This window comes from Carcharhinus amblyrhynchos, chromosome 7 (genome assembly GCF_965287045.1).
Source record: "Carcharhinus amblyrhynchos chromosome 7, sCarAmb.v2.hapA, whole genome shotgun sequence".
NCBI lineage: Eukaryota > Metazoa > Chordata > Chondrichthyes > Carcharhiniformes > Carcharhinidae > Carcharhinus > Carcharhinus amblyrhynchos.
This window is the reverse complement of record NC_137330.1, coordinates 60,843,070-60,863,663: the sequence shown is the minus strand read 5'-3', so window position 1 is coordinate 60,863,663 and position 20,594 is coordinate 60,843,070. Positions and strand designations below refer to the sequence as shown.

General features: G+C 40.4%; 1 protein-coding gene across 1 annotated transcript in view; it reads left to right on the top strand.

Moving 5' to 3' along the window:
* moxd1 (monooxygenase, DBH-like 1) overlaps positions 1 to 20,594 on the top strand; it is a 70,378-nt gene that overhangs the window by 26,389 nt on the left and 23,395 nt on the right. Inside the window, exons 3-6 of the mRNA XM_080193295.1 lie at positions 1,766 to 1,933; positions 2,095 to 2,178; positions 11,649 to 11,828; positions 14,788 to 14,890. Of these exons, the coding sequence (XP_080049421.1) occupies positions 1,766 to 1,933; positions 2,095 to 2,178; positions 11,649 to 11,828; positions 14,788 to 14,890 (535 nt within the window). The remainder of the gene's footprint in view (positions 1 to 1,765; positions 1,934 to 2,094; positions 2,179 to 11,648; positions 11,829 to 14,787; positions 14,891 to 20,594) is intronic.

Sequence of the window (20,594 nt, the reverse complement as noted above, 5' to 3'; positions counted from 1 at the left end):
TGCCCTAGTCTTGCATCAGTCATAAACTATCTTGGTTCACACAGTTTTTTCTGGAATTTCAGTGTGCAGCATTTAGAACACTTACTTTTTTTTGCGAGATTAACCTATGCTCGGAAAGAATGTCCAATTGCCAGCATCGCATCAAATGGACAAATACTTCTCAGCTTCTACCACCTACATTAACAGGGATTGGGAGGTCACAGTGGTGACAGAAGTGAAGAGGCACATGCAGCATCTCAGAGCTAAAATGGGAAAGCTGAGTTTGACAGTTAGGCATTTCCACAAATACTTAAGGTATTTTTGGTGAATTATTGAATTTTTCATCATTTATATTGGTAAATGCTACATTAACTGCTTGAAGAGTGGTGAGATTGTTGTTACAGCTCAGTCATGATTGGCTCACTATTAACTGAATTGAATTGTAAAGTTGCCACTTTATTCATTTTTATGACAAATCCTTTTAAAACAAAATACTTCTTGAAAAATAAGGATGTAAAGCTCAAAAGTACTTACCTAACAACATAAGAAAAATCAGGGAATAAAAAAAACCTGTTTGTTTAGTCCCTGTTATATTTCGACTATTGTCATGGGATGGTTTACTTTCACTTGAACTGGCATATGTTACTCTTTATTTAACATTGCAACCAACTTCAGTTATCCCATCATGAGTTCTAATTGTATTTCAAATAAACCATTTTTGCCTTTGTTGTTAGATTATTCCAACTGTTTTAAGTAAGGAAGTTTTTACCAATAATTGTTTGAAAGTTACTTTCCTCTGATATCAATTTATATCTTATGCTTATACTTTAGTAGCCTAACATAATGTAATGATCTGGATTTACTTTATCTGTACCATTTGATGTGTTATATATTTGAGGAACATTTTACTAATCCTTCTTTAAAGAGTGTCTTAAATTTGTGCATTCTTTCTTTACAGCTTGTTCTTTGTATACTTGCAGTCAATGTTTTTTTTGTAATATCACTGCATTTGCATTTCTCATACAAGTATGATAAATGAATACAAACAAAGTATGATATTCTGGTGACTCCACACTTGGATCAAATTCAGAATCACAGAATTTTTATGGCACAGAAGAAGACCATTTGGCCCATTGTGTCTGACACTGGTTCTCCACATGGGCATTATGATTTAGCTTAGTGCCGTTCCCCTGCCTTTTCTCTGTGCATTGTTTCCATTCAGATAACCATCTAATGGCCTCTTGAATGCCTCGATTGAAACTCCACCAAAATTCCAAGCAGTGCATGCCAAACCTGAACCACTCATTGTACGAAATGTTATTCTCACACCACATTTGCATCTGTTGCAAATCATATGAAATTTGTGCCCTTTTGTTCTTGGTCCTTTTACAAGTGGGAACAGTTTTTGCCCATCTACTCTGTCCAGCTGCCTCATAATTTTGAACATCTCTACAAAATCTCCTCTTAGCCTTCTTCTCTCCAAGGAGGACAGTATCAGCCTCTCCAGTCTATCCTCATAACTGAGTTTTCTCATTCCTGTCAACCTCTTCTGCATAAAGTATGAGAATACTTTCAAGCAAACCTTTGCAAAATATATACCTTATTGTTTTGGCTATATAGTCTCATATTCTATCAACTTAGATGGACTTGGCTTATTTTTCCTTGAATTAGTATTAGACATTTTTAATGAGTTCAGTGAATAATAAAAACAATTTGTTTCATGTATTTAGAATCAGAGAATCAATGTATTATTCCACAGTGTCTTTTTTTCATTGTTTGTGTTCAGGAAAATACAGTGAGGGTGATTTGGGCTTATCATCCTGAAGATGTGAAGCAAGATAGCCCACACTATCATGAATTAAACCGTGGGAGGAAAAGTCTTCATTTATTGAACCCTGTGATGGACACTTTTATTCCTGATGACACTCTTGTATTTAACATAAGACATTATAACGTAAGTATGCAGTATTGAGAATTAATAGCTTCTGACCTATTATTAAAATCCTAAGGATAATCTATATGTAAATTTATGAATTGTTTTTCTTTTCTGTTGCCAAAAAAAATCACCTTAAAGCAAAAAAAATTAAACCGTTGGGTTTATTTTGTTCAAGACAGGTCTCAGTACCTATAAAGGACACTACCTACTGGTGTCAAATCTTTAAACTGCCAACCTTGACCAGAAAGCATCATGTGATAAGGGTAAGCACTACAGCTTTTCATTTCATAAAAAAAGTTTAATTTTTTAGTATCTGCAAGTAAGAGACAATTTAGATCATTATGTGTATCCCTGGAGTTCAGGGCAGCAGAGGGCGAATTTTAGAAGATCGTTTCACTCTGTTGAGTTCCTGATTTCTTTACTCTTGTCCCCATTCCATACAGTTTGGTGAGCTATGGCCTTGTATGGAATTGTTGGTGGAATTCACTGCAGTGCACGAGATGGAGCTTAATTTTGAGGATCTGGCTTGTCAGCAGATTATCCTGGTTTGGGTGACAGGACAACCATGTTAAAGCTAGAATATATGTTAATTATACTGAATTTGAGTCACATGACACTGTAGATCTTGAAAGCTTGTCCCATGTTAGCCTTTGAAAGAATATGACTTGAAAGTAGAAATACTTCAGAAAGAACTTCAGCTGGACCTGTTTATGGAGAACATTGTGGCATCTAAACCATTCTACAAATGGGGAAAGTGGGCATCATTTGTCCCTCAAATCTCAAAGAAAAATATCAGAATATGAGAATTATTGTATGCTTTTGTCTATTTGTAAAGAACATCTCTGGGAATGAGCAACGATCCTTCATAATGAAGGACATGAAATTTTCTTAACATGTTAACAACGGTTTCAGTTTTTGTACTTGCTATAGAACAGTGAAGATTAAAAAAGCTCAATCTGCCATAAAATTATTTACACCAACTAAAACTCCCTGTTACAATTACATTATAAATCCAGAGATGAGTTTTTTTTATTCCCATTACTAGTGGCGCAAGTGTATGTTGGACATTGGGTATAACTCAGAAAAGGTCAAGTGCTTAAAACATGATGCTATTATGTTAGTATGAATTTTCCAACTGGATGGCTTTGGGAAAGATAGAGGTTGAGCTGCTGGAGTGTATGAGCCTTAGTAATGCTTTAAGCTCCAATTTTACCCCGAGTCAGAGTGAGGGAGGCGTAAGCTGGGACAGAAATCCCCATGACGTTGATGGAGGAACATCTTGGGCAATCTGTACTCCCGGGCCTCTTTACCATTTTATACTGCGGAAGGAAAGGGTACTGACCAAAGGAAAATGTTTAAATCTTGCACCTTTTTTGAATTTCCTGGGAGCTTGGGGGGGGGTGGGGGGGGGGTGGTGGTGGTGGTGGTGGGGGGTGGGTGGGTTGGGGGGGTGGGGGGTGGGTGGGGGGTGGGGGGTGGGTGGGGGGTGGGTGGGTTGGGGGGGTGGGTGGGTGGGGGGTGGTGGTGGGGGTGGGTGGGTTGGGGGGGTGGGGGGGTGGGGGGTGGTGGTGGGGGTGGGTGGGTTGGGGGGGTGGGGGGGTGGGGGGTGGTGGTGGGGGTGGGTGGGTTGGGGGGGTGGGGGGGGTGGGGGGGGTTGGGGGTGGGGGGGGTGGGGGGTGGTGGGGTGGGGTGGGGGGGGGACCTACAGTTTCCTGTTGCTTTCTCCACACCAGTGCCATGACCAATGAAAGTCGAATTGCCAACCAGTCACCTCCTTCTGTAGCATAAATTGTTGTTCTGTAGCTCGTCTTAGACCCCAAACATTAACTGGGCGTGATGTAACAACCTTGTCCTGCCTGACTTTCAGTGAGGTGAGATGGGAGGATTGCGTGAGAGCCAAAAATCAGGTTTGTGCTCGGTTTTTCGCTTCCCCTGATTGTACTGGCACTGTTTTGCTGGTGAAGTCAACTTCATGCCCAGAAACACTTAAAGTCATTAACAAGTCCTGGATGCTATCATCATGACTCACTTATCTTTACCAAATTGCCAGCTGACATTCTCCCCAGTGAGAATCATGTATGGTCCCTACCAGTGGGGATCAGACATGGTGGTCTTGTTGAGGGGATTGGACGCCATTGAAGCCCTCAGGTGATCAGAGGCAGGCCTGAACAGTGCCCATGGGCAATGCCAGCTAGGCAGTGCCCGCTATAACTGTAACAGGACAGTGCCAGGGGAGCAGAGCCAGAGGACAAAGCCAGAGAAGGATGGGGCTATGGCGGAGGGGTGGGGGAGATAAGGGAGGGATTCCCACAGGAGTGGGATGGAGGGAATTCTTCTAAAGTGGGGGGGGAAGGGAGCTCTGTCGGGGGCAATTGGTCTGATGTGAGGGAACACTGCAGGGGAGCAATCTGCAGGGTGCCCCAATGTTTGTGGGGGCGGGGGGGGATGCCTAATGTCCTTAGAATGTGTGGGGTTGGGGGGAACGGCAGGCGATCTACCAGTATACTGGGAGATCAGGGTGCCTGCACAAAGGCACCCCTAGAGCTCAGCAACCAGCAACCCCAGCGAACCTAGGCTCCATACCGCCCCCCCCATCACTGGTGAGAATCGCATTCTGCTACTTTTATTGCACGGAGTCATTTAGGCATTTTCAAAATTTTCAAAATGACTCATTTTCAAATGACTCATTTTCAAAATGAGTCTGAAACTCGGCCATTTCCTTGTTCATTCAACACTTTGAATTTTTTTTTGTAAAATTCTACCCCCTTTTTCTTTCCACAAATGATGCCAGACCTGCTGAATTTATTCAGCAATTCCTATTTTTATTATAGTGTAAACTGATTTTTTGACATTTGGCAATTTTGATGAGTACGAGACAAAAAGCTTTGGCAACATGTCTCTCCTTTTAACAATATTAAAGTGCAGTGAATGGTAAAATGTTTGCGGTTAGTTTCTTCAATAAACAATTTCTTAATCTGATTAAATTGTGTTGGGCATCAGGAGTATTGTGAAATTACAGATAGGCAATATTAAAAAAGAAGTATTTAATTCATCTCTCAGAAATTCTGGTGTCTGCTTTCTTAATGGGGTGTTAATTTAAATGAGTTAATGCATCTTTGTTATTGGACAGAGGAATATCAATTGGAAATGTTTATCTATCTATTTTGCCAACAGTAATTTAATATTTATAATATGTAGAGATTAGGCAGGAACCTGCAGATATGTGTGTATGTTAGGCTTGCATGTACCACTATATCATTCAATGACAACATAAGTGTTGAATCATATTTATCCACAAACTGTAATGTAGTTTTAACATAGTGGTGAAGTTTTGTGCAACTAATTAAGAACAGCAGTTTAACCAATTGCCACTGTGAAAAGAATATAAAGAAGACAGAGTTCAGAGAAGAGCAATAGATCTACTTATGGAATTTGATCTCTAAGTTACAAAGATATATTCAAAATTCAATCTGTTTTAAGTAGGAGCAAAAAGGTTATAAGGGGACATGATCCAGGTGTTTAAAACCATGGCAGGCACGGATAATGTAAGCAAAGACTGGAAGTTGACAGTTAAAATTACAGTTACTTGCCATTAGCAACTTGTGACCACATGATATTGGATTAGAACTCGCATATCTTGTTGCTAGCAGCAACTCAAGTGTTAGATCATTGAATGTTTCCAGCATTGGATTTTTTTGAAAACTCAGTGGAAGAACACAAAGAGTCTCAGTCTAGGAAGAGTTCAGCTCGTATATTGCACAGACAGTGCTTGTTTTATTAGGAAAATTGTAAGAGGATAACAGATTAATCATGAAAGATCAGTAACAGTGTGGTCTTTTACATTACATTCGTCCCCAAATCACATGGCACTAATCTTAATAATTCATCTTTGTTCAAAGATAGTGTTGCATAATACAGGTTACGATTTATATGTCTGTCAGAAATGAATAATCTTCCAAAAATTTATGTGTGCAGATCCTGATGAATAGTTTCCTGGTTTTTCATTGAATTGTCATGCGGGGTGATGTCCGTGGATAAGATTGGCATTTGAATGGGAATTATACTGGTCCAGAATATAATAAGGGGATGGAGACAATTTATAGAATTAACAAAAACAAATAGGGCTGAATATTCATCCTCAAGGCAGGTGACAGGAATTGGGAAATATCCTGGCTCGGCTCACGTACCTCAGGACAAAGTGCCCAGCACTATGGAGAGTCAAGTATGGGCTGCAATTGAGGCAGCCAATAGAGGAAAATGTTCAGAGTCAGCCACAGGGCTGTTTGGTGTGGAGGCAGACTGTTTAAAAGGCCAGCTCTGTGCTGTGGGACTTCATCCCAGTTATAGTAAAAACAGAAAGGGCCTCCGGCCTTCACCCCTCACATTCCATTCTCCCCCACAAATTCCCTATACTTCATATTTATATTTCCTTATTCCAAGCTCAACCATTTCATTTGGCCCAAAACTGCACTCAATAATTTTAACTACGATCTTACGAAAGTTTCAACTTGTATACTGTGTATATCTCACTGTATTTCCAACATTTATTATCTTATATGTCTGAGCTTATCCATTTCAAGTGCTGGTTTTAAAGTCTTGTGAATTTGAACCCCTAAACTCTTCATTCCTCCAAATCTTGCTGCCAACTTGCTTCCATTCAGTGTATGATTATTAGTTTTTTTTTACCCTAATGTGTCACATTGAATTCCATTGATTTGTTTTTTTTTAATGTGAATCATCATCTCAGTGATACCCCCATCCAACTTCTTTTGGCTTTCTGAATTTTACTTTAGACCTTATGTTTTATCGTCATTCAAACATGTTGACAAAATTTTGAAGGAGCCTCCTGGACTACATGCAACTCTTCAACATCCACAGAGAAACATAGAAACTAGAAGCAGGAGTAGGCCATTCAGCCCTTCAACCCTGCTCTGCCAATCATTTTGATCATGGCTGATTATTGAATTCAATATCCTGATCCCTCCTTCCCCTCATATCCTTTGATCCCAAGAGCTACATCTAATTTCTTCATGAAATCAGACAACATTTTGGCTTCAACTACATTCTGTGATAATGAATTCCATACATTTACCACCCTCTGGGTGAAGAAATTTCTCCTCACCTCAGTTCTAAAAACTTTACCCCTTATCCTCAAACTATGAGCCCTAGTTCTGGACTCACCCACCATTGGGAACATTCTTTCTGAATCTACCCTGTCTTTCCTTGTTAGAATTTTATAATTTTCTGTGAGATCCCCTCTCATTCTTACAAATTCCAGTAAATATAATCCTAACCGGCTTAGTCTTTCCTCGTATGACTGATGTGCCATCCCAGGAATCAGCCTACTAAACCTTCACCGTATTCCCTGTATAGCAAGGGCATTCTTCCTCGGATAAAGACATGGAAACTGCACACAATATTCCAGAAATGGCCTCACCAATGCCCTTGTATAGTTGTAGCAAACCTATCCCTACACTCAAATCCTCTCACTATGAAGGCTAACATACCATTTATCTTCTTTACTGTCTGCTGTACCTGTGCACTTACTTTCAGTGATGCATGAGGAACTCCAAGGTATAGTTGAGCATCCACCTCTCTCAAATTATCTGCCTTCCTATTATTGCTACCAAAATGGATAACCTCACATTTATCCATATTATACTGTGTCTACCATGCAGATGCCTACGCACTCAGCCTGTCCAAATCACATTGAAGCATTTCTGCATCCTCCTCACAGTTCAGCCTCCCACCCAACTTTGTATCATCTGTAAATTTGGAGATAATACATTCAATGGAATACTGCAGCACACGTTCAAGTACTGGCAACACCAACACCTCTACTTTCGCAGAAGACGAAGGAAATTTGGCATGTCAGCTACTACTCTCTCCAACCTTTACAGATGCACCATAGAAAGCATTCTTTCTGGTTGTGTCATGGTTTGGTATGGCTCCTGCTCTGCCCAAGACCACAAGGAACTACAAAGGTTGTGAATGTAGCCCAATGCATCACACAAACCAGCCTCCCAGCCATTGACTCTGTCCACACTTCCCGCTGCCTCGGCAAAGCAGCCAGCATAATTAAGGTCCCCACACACCCTGAACGTTTTCTCTTCCACCTTCTTCCTTCGGGAAAAAAGATACAAAAGTTTGAGGTCACGTACCAATCGACTCAAAAAGAGCTTCTTCCCTGCTGCTGTCAGACTTTTGAATGGATTTATCTTGCATTAAGTTGACCTTTCCCTAAACTTTAGCCAAGACTGTAACACTACATTTTGCACGCTCTCATTTCCTTCTCAATGAACAGTACGTTTTGTCTGTGTAGCGCGCAAAAAAAAACTTTTCACTGTATGTTAATACATGTGACAATAATAAATCAAATCAAATCAAAACTTGCCCTGAACTCCCATTCTCTGGTTCTTCCTTCCTCCTTCAAACACTGGTTTTCCATGTTGATATTAATATGATCATAAAGACATCTGCCCTCAAGTAATTCTGCAAATCCTATAATGCACAACAATGAAGTCCAGCTGTTGTAAATCTAATAATACTTTCACATCGTGAAGCATTTTTATCTTTGACATATGGCACATATGGAAACATTGTATTGGTTGGGTTGGTCTTGTTTACTTGCCTTTCACCTTTGATGTTTTTCAGTGAACCATGCAGTGAAGAACACTCCAAACCACTTGCCTGCATGCAATGATTTTCTACATTTGCTGCAATTTTCAATGTCAAATGCACTGTAGTAAAGGATACTTAGTATGCCATGATCTACATAGCTGCCGATTTCATTTTTCTGTCCCCAATTTAGAATATAAATCATTCCTTTTGAAGTTACATAATATTTTCAATGAAACAAAATGTGAACAGAAAATATTGCATGAAAGAGAAGTGATCCAACTGTAATTTTTCCACAGTTGGAAAAATAAATATATACACATCTATCTATTTGTTTAAGTAACACAATTAATATGGAAAAACTGATACTGTTCACATGCATCTTTTGAATGGTAAATGGCAGGATGATAAATAGATTGCTTCAAGTAATTGTTGAAAATTTCATGATATTTTGATATTTATTTAGATAATGAAGGGAATTTTTTTATTGATGTATATACTTCCATGAGTCATTAAAGAAAATTATACATAATTTTGCATTCTGTGATATTATGAACTTAATGTATTTCCCTTCAGTCTACCGTTGCTAATTGAGCAGTTACACTCACTTAAAGTTGTAGCTGCATTCCTGAAAGTCAAGACATGAAGTGAATCATAGGTTTCTAAAGAAATGAATGTTAAAATCAGAATTAAGTTAAGTTTCTTTGGACATTTCTCATCCAAAAAAAAACAAGGTACTGGTTAAAAAGTTGTACCATACATGTGTAGTACTGTGTATTCCTGGAATAACTTGAAAAATGAAATAAATCACTAAACATATAAGAAATACTGCATAGTTAGGTATTTTTGGACTTTCACAGCTGAAAATAAACATTAAAACATTATGGGCAGAATTTTTCCTAGAAGTTGTCTGTCATAACGGTGAGAAAACTGGAGTGACCCGTGGCAGTCTGTTCAGCATAGACCAGATGTCAATCATCCCACACTCTGTCATTTTTTGGGAGAGTGGGGAGTTACATGCTGGTTCTGGAAGGAGCAAGGCCTGAACATGCCAGTGAGCCCGGCCGCAAAATGGTAAGGTGCCATTTTGAAAGGATGTCCTGATCTCTCAGTGCACTGGAAGACTCCCCACCCCAATAATCAGCGACATCTTTCGTCATCCCCACCCCAACATGGATTGCCAGCATTGAGGCCTTCCCAATGGCTTCCCCTTTCATCACCCCCTGACGTGCCCTCCTTTGTGCCCAACCTCTTCATGACCTCCTTTTCATAGCCCCCGTCATAGCACCCCCCATTCATTTCTCACTCCTTTCTGACACCCCATCATAGACCCCCATCACACCTCCCCATCAAAGCCCCACTTCATGCCTGACCACTTTGTGCCCCCATCATTCTTCATCTCTTCATGACCCCACTGTCATGCCCTACCCTCACTCAGGCCCCACCTTCTTGACACTGCCCAGCCATGTCGCTGACTACTCAGGGGCTTCAGTAGCCTCCTCCTCTCCCCCCTCCATCATACGAGGCCATCATCCCTGATCTCTGCTGGTGGAGAGGAGTAATGATTTTTGTCAGGTTCTTATCTTGCCTGATGGTCGGAAAATCCCAGCAGTTGGGAAAAATCTGGCATCAAATAGTTAAGCATGTTTAAATGCTGCTTTAAATATGCTCATCAGCCTTGTGCCCTTTCTGGGCGAGATCTGGTTTGCAGCTGTAGCGAAGATTAAAAACGGGTTGGCGTTGGGCTCTAAACCCATTTTTAGGCCAGCGCACTATTTTCTTGGATTTGCGCGATCTGCACTAGGTGTGGCGAGGACAGAAAATTGCCCCCCTGCTGCCCATTCCCAAATACTTAACATTCCAAAATAAAAGAATAAAATAATTTTAAAAGTATAAAAAATAGTGGGGTGAATTCTCCGGCCTCATAGTTGTGTGTTTCTCAGTGGTAGAAGGTGGCATGCTGTTCGCTAACAATGGGATTCTCTGGTCCTGCTGCCATCAATGGGATTTCCCATTGATGTCATGCCAGGCCACCGCGAAATCTATGGGACAGTGTGCACTGCCAGTGGGACCAGAGAATGCCTCCTGTGGGACTGGCTGGAGAATTCCCCCCAATAACGTACAATAAATGTTTCAAAATATCCAGTTTTAGATTGCCTAGGCTCCATCTAGAGGGAGATGTTCACTAGTACAGTAGCAGCTGAAGTCAGAGGATGAAAGCTCGAGGGGCACCACTCAACATTAAGTATGGATGACCAGGAGTCTCTCCTGTTGGAGTTGGGAGGATTTTGCAGCCTGGCAGTCAACATATTGGCCATGTTGTGAGCGCTCCATCCTTGACCATCAAGTTCTGGGGGTGGTACTCAAACCTAGAGCTTCTGGCTTAGAGGTGCTACCAATTGTGCCACAAGACTTCCATAAATCTAGGTAGTTAACACTAAATTTGATCATCATGATGACTTGTTTCTTCAAAACCTTGAAGAAGGTTCTTTATGCTGATGTCCACATCTATAAATTCTACTATTGTCATTCTCAGTAAATGTTGTCAGATTTGGTTCCTCCCATAGCAAATTGCAATGTGAGATTCAGAAGGTTATAAATGTGAACATATCTGACTCAACCCCTCTAATTCAGATCAATTATCTCAAATTTGATTGTTTCTTTTTGGCAGCAATGATACAACGTCACCAATAATTTTTTGATTCATTCGGATGATGTTAGCTTCGCTGGCTAGGCCAGCATTTATTAGCTCTTCCTAATTACCCATGAGGAGGCGATGGTAAGTTGCTGCCTTTAACCATTGGAGTCCATGTGGTGCAGATACATCCATGATGCAGTTAGGGAGGAAGTTCCAAAATTTTGACCCAATGACAGTGAAGGAATGGCAATATATTTCCAAGTTAGGATGGTCGGTGGCTTGAGGGGAACTTCCAGGTGATGGAGTTGCACATGTCTGCTGCCCTTATCCTTCTAGATGGTAGTGGTCATAGATTTGGAAGGTGCTGCCTATAAAGCTGTGATATAAGTAATTACATAATAGTGCAGGTGAAGGAAAGGAAGCCCGCTTCTGATTTAAATTAGAAGACAACTGACTGTCTTTTGCATTTATTCACAGGTTGAGCCAATCATTCAGAAAGGTCATGAACATTTGGTACATCATATTCTCCTTTATCAGTGTCACAGCATCTTGAATGATAGTGCACTTGAAGTTGGACATGAATGTTACAATTCCAATATGCCTGATGACTTTTTTAATTGTGAAAGTATCATTTTAGCATGGGCAATCGGAGGAAAGGTAGGTCCTTACTAATGTAATAAGCTCATTTATTTAACTCTAATTACAAATCCTTTAGTTCAGCATTGTAGAGATGACACATATATTTAAAACCGATTATTTGCTACCACTGTTTTGGGTCAATTTTACTCAATTGTTTGGAGTCATTAATTTTTATGACATCTTCCAAGGGTTAAAAAACATTATAGATACAGATTAGTAATAGTTTAATTAAAATTCTTTGTTTTGAGTGCAACTTTTTATAATACCACTAACATATAACATTCCTTTTTATACTGTGAAGCTAGCATTTCTTGGGTCATGTTTCAGCCCAAAGAAGCGGCAAAATCCTTTCCTATCTTTTCTTACCTGTTAAGACGTATTGTCCAGTATAAGCTTTATACCCACACCAAGTTTAGCCACATTCACACATTTCAGTAGAAAGCACCTTACTCACCACTTATGCTTCATGTGTATATTTCCCTAACAAACATCTACCATCATTAAGTGCAAAAATATTGGGTGCAATTCTCCCAAAAAAAGTTCTAAGTGCAAAATTTGGGTAAAAACTGGAGTAAGACCCCCTGGTTTTTTTTCAGTGGGATTTTCTAAATGAATCTTCCACACTCTGTGCACTGCAGAGTGCACTAGTGTGAATCTCGCGAGATCGGTGCGCGCACTGTAACCCTGCATACCAGCCTCCCGATCGCTGGCTAACCCGATTACTGGCCAGTATTGTAGCCTCGTGATCCCGCATCGCTGGATGTGCGACCCCCTCTCACCCCCGATTATTGGCTTCCTGGAAGTGGCCGGGCCACCCAGCCCCCAGCCTGCCATGATCTCCGCTAATCTCCATCTGCATAATTTATTTGGCTCTGTACCAATTTCTGGCACGGAGTTGACAGGCTGGACATTTGGGGGCTAGAGGAGCATGGAGGCTAGGACACCCAGCAGGAAGCCCACACTACTTGGCCTCAGCTTGTTTCTCCCAGCTCACTGGTTGCTTTAGCCCCATTATATTTCTCCTTCATCAAAGTCTAGAATTCTGCCATTGAATCATGAGATATAGAACATTTTTGTGCAATTTCTCCCTTTCTGTTTAACAGTTATGAATACCTCTTAAACTTCATTAGTTTTACTGCTAAGAGCGTTTGCGCATTACAATGAGTCTTCCAAACCTCCCTTTCTTTCATCTAAAAGATGTGTGGTTAACTGCTTACATTTTGCCATGACATGCCCTGTTAGAGCTGTTCATTGTTGTCTCAACTTTCTTCTATTGACTTCTGTTGCATTTAGAATCATAGAATCCCTACAGTGCAGAAAGAGGTCATTCAGCCCATTGGTCTACACCAACACTCTGACAGAGAATCTTACCCAAGCCCTATACTTGTAACTCCATATACTTACCTTGCTAATTCCCTCATCTTAGAGCACTAAGTGGGAATTTAGCGCAGCCAATCCACGTAACCTGCACATCTCTGGGCTGTGGGAGGAAACCTGGAGCACCTAGAGGAAACCCTTGCAGACATGGAGAGAATGTGCAAACTCCACTCCAAGGCCGGAGTTGAACCCAGGTCCCTGGCACTGTGAGGCAGCAATGCTGACCACTGTGTTAGCTGATTAGTTGAGCTGACCATGTTGACAGCTCTCTTTTTCATACAAAGGATTCATCACAGCACCGACATTTTAGTACATCAGCCAAGAAACAGTAAAGTATGCACAATTGTCAAAGACACTTATATGCTAGAATTTTCATCTTAACATTTTACCAATAAAAGCAGATGAAAGCTAAAATACACACATGTAAAACTGTGGATATGTGTAATGTGAGTACATGCTTTAATAGCGATATTTCTTTCTTGTTTTTTATTCACTGATCAAAAATGTAATTAACCCACATCTGGATTCTTAATCAGCCGCATGTGCTGGCAATTGATGCATCAGGCAACACTATTGTAAAGCATTGTCAAAATATATTATACATTTTAACCTTTTTTAATTAAAGGTTTGCACTTTATCCCATATCTACACAAATGCAATTTTTTTTTGTTCTTTGAATGGATAAGTATCAGTATATAAATGTACAGAAACCACATACCATCATCACAGTGCTCTCAATGCACTTTTCAAATTGTTTAAGAGCTTACCTTCATCTATATTGATCATCAATCGAGGAATTGAGTTTAGGAGTCAAGAGATAATGCTGCAGCTGTACAAGACCCTGGTCAGATCCCACTTGGAGTACTGTGCTCAGTTCTGGTCGCCTCATTACAGGAAGGATGTGGAAGCCATAGAAAGGGTGCAGAGGAGATTTACAAGTATGTTGCCTGGATTAGGTGGCATGCCTTATGAGGACAGGTTGAGAGAGCTCGGTCTTTTCTCCTAAGAGAGACGAAGGATGAGAGGTGACCTGATAGTGGTATATAAGATGTTGAGAGATATTGGTTGAGTGGATTCTCAGAGGCTTTTCCCCAGGGCTGTATTGGCTGCCACAAGAGGACACAGGTTTAAGGTGCTGGGGAGTAGGTACAAAGGAGATATCGGGGTAGGTTTTTCACTCAGAGGGTGGTGAGTGCATGGAATCGGCTGCCGGCAGTGGTGGTGGAGGCAGATTCGATAGGGTCTTTTAAGAAACTTTTGGATAAGTACATGGGACTTAGTAAGATAGAGGGTTATAGGTAAGCCTAGTATGTAGGGATATCATCGGCGCAACTTGTGGGCCGAAGGGCCTGTTTGTGCTGTAGGTTTTCTATGTTCTATATAAAAACTCACCATGGGAGTAATATTTTAAATCATACATTAGAAATTTTACAATGCAATAGAAATTACTATTAAAACAATATTTCTGAATGAAATTGCCCCAAGCCCTTATGCATATCTGCTAATGCTTTTGACATTTTGGGTTTAGAAATTATTTTTGAGTTCATATTACCAGCATTAAGTAATAATTTTGCAGTTGTTTTTCCTGTAATTATGACAGGGATTTTCCTATCCTCCCGATGTGGGACTTTCACTAGGAACATCGGCTGATCCAGTTTATGTAATGATGGAGATGCATTATGATAACACAAATTACCAGGAAGGTAAGAGCATTTCCTCCTTTGCATATCTACCAAAAATCGGTGAATAATAGATCAGGCAGATATTCCTAAGTTTCCAATTTCCTGTTTTGACATTTTCATTTTGCTACAAAACAAAATAGAGACAATTTGTACTTTATGAAATAGGAATCTGCTCTAAAGTAAAGCACCAAAGGCAAAATTCCAGGAAAATGTTTTGAATTGTTATTGTTTATAATTGCTAGCATTATAAATTATTGAATGTTTGTACATATGGTCAATGTATATTATAATTGAGGCTTCAAGCCTTCCAAATTGAAATGCACTAATGAGTACCATCAAGCCCAAATTCCACCAGGAGCAAACAAACAACAATAGAACTAAAAAAAGGCTAATCTTTGCATGACTGTCAGCCAATCTAAAGAAACAAATTTGATGTTACTGAATTCAGACTTGAGTGAGATTCAGCTCCAGAGGGACTGAACCTTGAGCCCTTTGAAGCCTCAGCCAATGTCTGAACAAATACATGCCACAAAACCATCTATCACTTTCCATTAGACTACCAGTGATCTGGTAGCTAAATTGGCACCAGGCACTCAGATTCTTCATATCCCATCATAAACAGCCCATGTCCAAATACAGCAAGAACTGGACAATATTCAGGCTTGGGCTGACAAGTGCCTGAGAAACATTTGTGCCACATAAGTGCCAGGCAATAACCATTTACAGCAAGAAAGGATCTAATCATCACCCTTTGATGTTTAATGCATTACCATCGCTGAATCAACCTAATCAGCATCCTGGGGTTATCATTGACCAGAAACTGAACTGAATTGGTCATATAAATACTGTGGCTACAAGGACAGGTTGGAGACTAGCAATCCTGCTAACTCCCCAAAGTCTGTGCACTACCTACAAGGCACAAGTCAGGATTGTGATGGAATACTCTCCACTTACCTAGATGAGTAAAGCTCCTACAACATTCAAAAATCACAACACCATCCAGGATAAAATAGCCCACTTGTCTGGCACCCTATCCAGGAACAATTTCCCCCTTCACCACTGACACACAATGTCAGTAGTGTGTACCACATACAAGATGCACCAAGGCTCCTAAGACAGCACCTTCCAAACCCAAGAATGCTACAATCTAGAAGAACAAGAACAGCAGACACATGGGAACACCAGCACCTGAAATTTCCCCTCCAAGCAATCCACTATCGTGAATTGGAAATATATCACCATTCCTTCATTGACTCTCAGTCAAAATCCTAGAACTCCCTCCCCAACAGCAATATAGGTGTATCTACACCACATGGACAGCAGTTCAAGAAGGCAGCTCATCACCACCTTTTCAAGGGCAATTAGGAATGGGCAGTAAATGCTGACCCCACTAGCAGCATCCACGTCCCACAAATGAATAAAAAAACTATAATACCAAAGTAGGCACTCAGCACGGCGGCGCGGGCTCGTTGGGCCGAAGGGCCTGTTTCCCGTGCTGTGTTGTTCTTTGTTCTTTGTTCTTTGTTCACTCAAGCTAGTTTTTGACTATTCAATTTGACTGCCACGATATTAACTTTTTAAACAATCCACTTGCAAATTCATTTGTATAATATATAATGTGTCACAGCTATCAGAAATAGATGTCTTATTTTTGACTATCAGCTTCTAGATATGAAATAGTTTTTAATAATAAATATGGCATCCACTCATCTCAGGAGGTAAATTGACTGCACCTAGCATGTGTACACACTTAGGAAATAACTGTTCCTCCACCACCTAGAAAGTCAATATGACTCACAATGAACCTAATGAGGCAATAAAAGAGCTCCCCAAATTCTTAAAGTTGTGAAGCTTACAAAATCCATCTCTTCTATCCATTACAAATATCAAGAACAAATATTATTTTTGTTATGATCACTATGAGAGACAAATCCAAATTTTACAGTAGAGGACTAAATTCCTTGATTTACAAACAAACCATCATTCACCCTAACAAACTCTGTTTATTCAAAGCCTCAATACTTTGGCAGCCAATAGGTGATAGATTCCTATCATGGAGAACTGAGTGGAAACTCCATTCTCCTGATATTTGTCCAACAGAGAAATGCGCTATTTGTGGATTGATGTTTCCCAATGAATGCTGAATGGTGTTTGAGCACATCTCCCACTTTGTCAGGTCAGAAATCTATTTTAACAATATTCGTGTAAATAAATACCTACCTGCTGAACCACCTGTTTTTCTTTTATTCAAGAAGATATTACAGATGCAAAAATAGGAGAAAAACATTTTTGGACTTGGACTCAAATGTAGAATCATACAGGGTTTGTGCCTGAGCCAGCAATTTGAAAGAGCTTTCCCTCCAATTAATCCCACTCCCTTGTTGTTTTCCCACAGCCCAGCCATTGTTTCTACCTCAAATATTGATCCTGACACTCTTGAAAGTATCCTTTTAGACATTACATTCTAGATTAAAGTAACATGCTGCATAGTTTGTTTTGCTCCTGAAACCTCTGATTATTTTACCAACTACATTAAATCAGTGTCCTTGCATTACCAACCCTTCTGCCAGTAAGTGTTGTTTCTCCTATCTGTTCTGTCAAGATCCATCCTGATTTAGAACAGCACTAGCACATCTCCTCTTACCTTTCTGGGCAGAATTTTCCAGCCATGCTCACCCCAAAACTGGAAAATCTTGTGAGGTCAATGGACCTTTTAATCCCGTAGCAGGCAGGACACAAAAATTCATCCCTCTCTACTTCTGGCTTGTAACTGAACACTGGCACCATTCTATATGGGTGGCACAGTGGTTAGCATTGCTGCCTCATAATGCCAGGAACCTGGGTTCAATTCCCAGCTTGGGTCACTGTCTGTGTGGAATCTGCATGTTCTGTGTGGGTTTCCTCCAAGTGTCCTGGTTTCCTCCCACAGTCTGAAAGATATGCTGGTTAGATGGATTGGCCATGCTAAATTCTCCCTCAGTGTACCTGAACAGGTGTCAGAGTGTGGTGACCAGGGTATTTAACATTAACTTCTTTGCAGTGTTAATGTAAACCTACTTGTGATAGTCACTTCTGCAGCTTTGATATTCTTCTTAAAGTGTTGTGCCCAGAATTGGCCACAAAACTTCATCTCAGGTCTAACCACTGTTTTATAAAGATATAGTAAGAAGTCTGACAACACCAGGTTTAAGTCGAACCGATTTATTTGATAGTATACTCACAAGCTTTCGGGATTTGCCCCTTCGTCAGGTGAATGGAGAGTTCTGGCCTCAGACAGAGCATATGAAGCACAGACAGTTTACAGATTACTGATTAGAATGCGAGTCTTTATGCCTAACCTACTGTTCAAGTCTTAAAGAGGCCAACAATGTGAGTGGAAGGAGCATTAAGCCCAGGTTAAAGAAATGTGTATTGTCTCCAGACAGTACAGTAAGTGAGGTTTAGCAAACCCAGGCAAGTCATGGGGGTTACAGATAGTGCGATAGTACAGATCGTGGGCTTAATGCTCTTTCCACGCACATTGTTGGCCTCTTTAAGACTTGAACAGCAGGTTAGGCATAAAGACTCGCATTCTAATCAGTAATCTGTAAACTGTGCTGTTATATGCTCTGTCTGAGGCCAGAAGTCTCCATTCACCTGACGAAGGGGCTAACCCCGAAAGCTTGTGAGTTTACTATCAAATAAATCAGTTGGACTTAAACCTGGTGTTGTCAGACTTCTTACTGTGTTTACCCCAGGCCAACGCCGGCATCTCCACATTATAAAAATATAACCTAATTTCATTGTTTTGAACTTCTAAGTCTTTATTTACAAAGCCAGGATATTGTACGTTTTCCAACAGCCTTGCTAACATGTCCTGCCAGCTTCATAGAGCCAAATATGCACACCCTAAGTTGTCACTATTTCTAAGCTCCCCCACCCTCCCAATAAAATTGTACTGTTTTGCTTTAATTGCCTCTCCTCTTTTTTCTTACCAAATTGAATCATTTCACACTTCCCAGTGTTAATTTTCATCTGCTGTGTCTGCCCATGTCTTCTTGAAGTCAGTCAGTATTCCCCACACTGATTTTACATTTCTGAATTTCATGCCATATGCAAACATTGAATAATGCCCTTCTTATCCAAGTTCAAGCCATTTGGATATCTGAAGAAGAGTACAGACTCAACAACTTCCTCTGAAGATGTCGGTACCTACATCCAGAAAAACAACCTATCAATACTCTGCAAAATAAGAACCAACAGTTGGCTATTAATCAGAATATTTTATCTGAAGTATTTAAATATAGTGCAAATATACTTCCAAACAGACAAATTTCCAGTTTAGTTTATGAACAGAAATGTTGTTAAAAACATCTTTTTTTAATCAAAAATGACTGTCTTGAGTGGACTAAAATTACAGGATAAATTTTAAAAAGATGGACAACAATATTTTTAAGGTTGAGGAGCCTGAGAAGCAGTTTACATGGTTATAAATTACAAAGCTAGCAGAAATGAAATGAGCGCGAGTGGCCCATCCTTGGGAATTACTCAGACTTAAATCTGTTTATTCAGGTGGGTACAAACCGATCTGTTAAACTCATTACTTTGGACAGTGGACCATGGCTGAGGATGGTCTCCACTGTGGATCATTCAGACAAATGTTATAGATATGGTGGGGGAACGGTGGCAGTGGTGAGGGGGGAGTGGTTAATTTAAACAGCATTCATTTCTCCTCTCGCCACCCATCTGTAAATAGACAAGTGCTTTTGTTTTGTTTCCCTCTCCATAAGCAGTGGCATAGTTACCATGTCCTTGGTAGTTGTATGATTCAATTTTTTATAAATAATTGCATGACAAACTTGAGCTAGGATCAGCTAAAAAAAAAAACTTTGTTTATTGCACACATTCAAACCCTGAAAGGATGGTGGCAACGTCACCTCCACACTCAGACAGAAGGATAGAGAAAAATGTTTTACAGTAGAGACCATACAGAAATAAAATATTGGGGCGAAAACCACTTGTGAATTTACACATCCTGTTGTCCTTGGCTGGAGTTTTCTGGCTCTTCATGCCGGTGGAATCTTCTGGTCCTGTTGATGGTGCACCCCTGCTGCAGGTTTCCCGCCAGCATGGGGTGCAGTCAATGGGAAATCCCATTGGGATTGGCACAGTCAGGGTACCTACTGCCTTATCCCTCACCACCATAAGGCTATACTCACTTCTGAGACCCCGGCGTGGTCATCATGACTGGTTTGGAAACCGCTGGTGATTCCCGCCAGCGTGACATCACACCAGTGGTGGTGGGGAGAGGAGAACAACAGCTGACATTCCCAGATTATGTGGCGTTATGCCGTTTATGCATACTTAAATGCATTCAAGTCGATAGTAACCAAGTTCACACCCAACATTAATGTTCAAAGATCTCCCTGCACAAATTCCCATTATAGCCCTCTTGTGAAAATTAGTGCCCAGAATGGGATTTGCTTCCACAGTGAACGGGTTGGGAAAATCACTCCCCATCTCTACAGAAACTTGACCATGAGTCCAATTGAAAACCTGGAAGCTCCTGACTTTTATTCATCAATAGAAACACGACGGAGGACCCACCTAGGTCTGCATTGTGTGCATCTTAAAGGAAAAAATATTGACAATGGAATTTAATTTTTGTAGTTCTGCTATAAGTAGCTCAGGGATCAGTGTTAGGACTGCAATTATTTATGGTTTACATAAATGATTTGGATTGTTT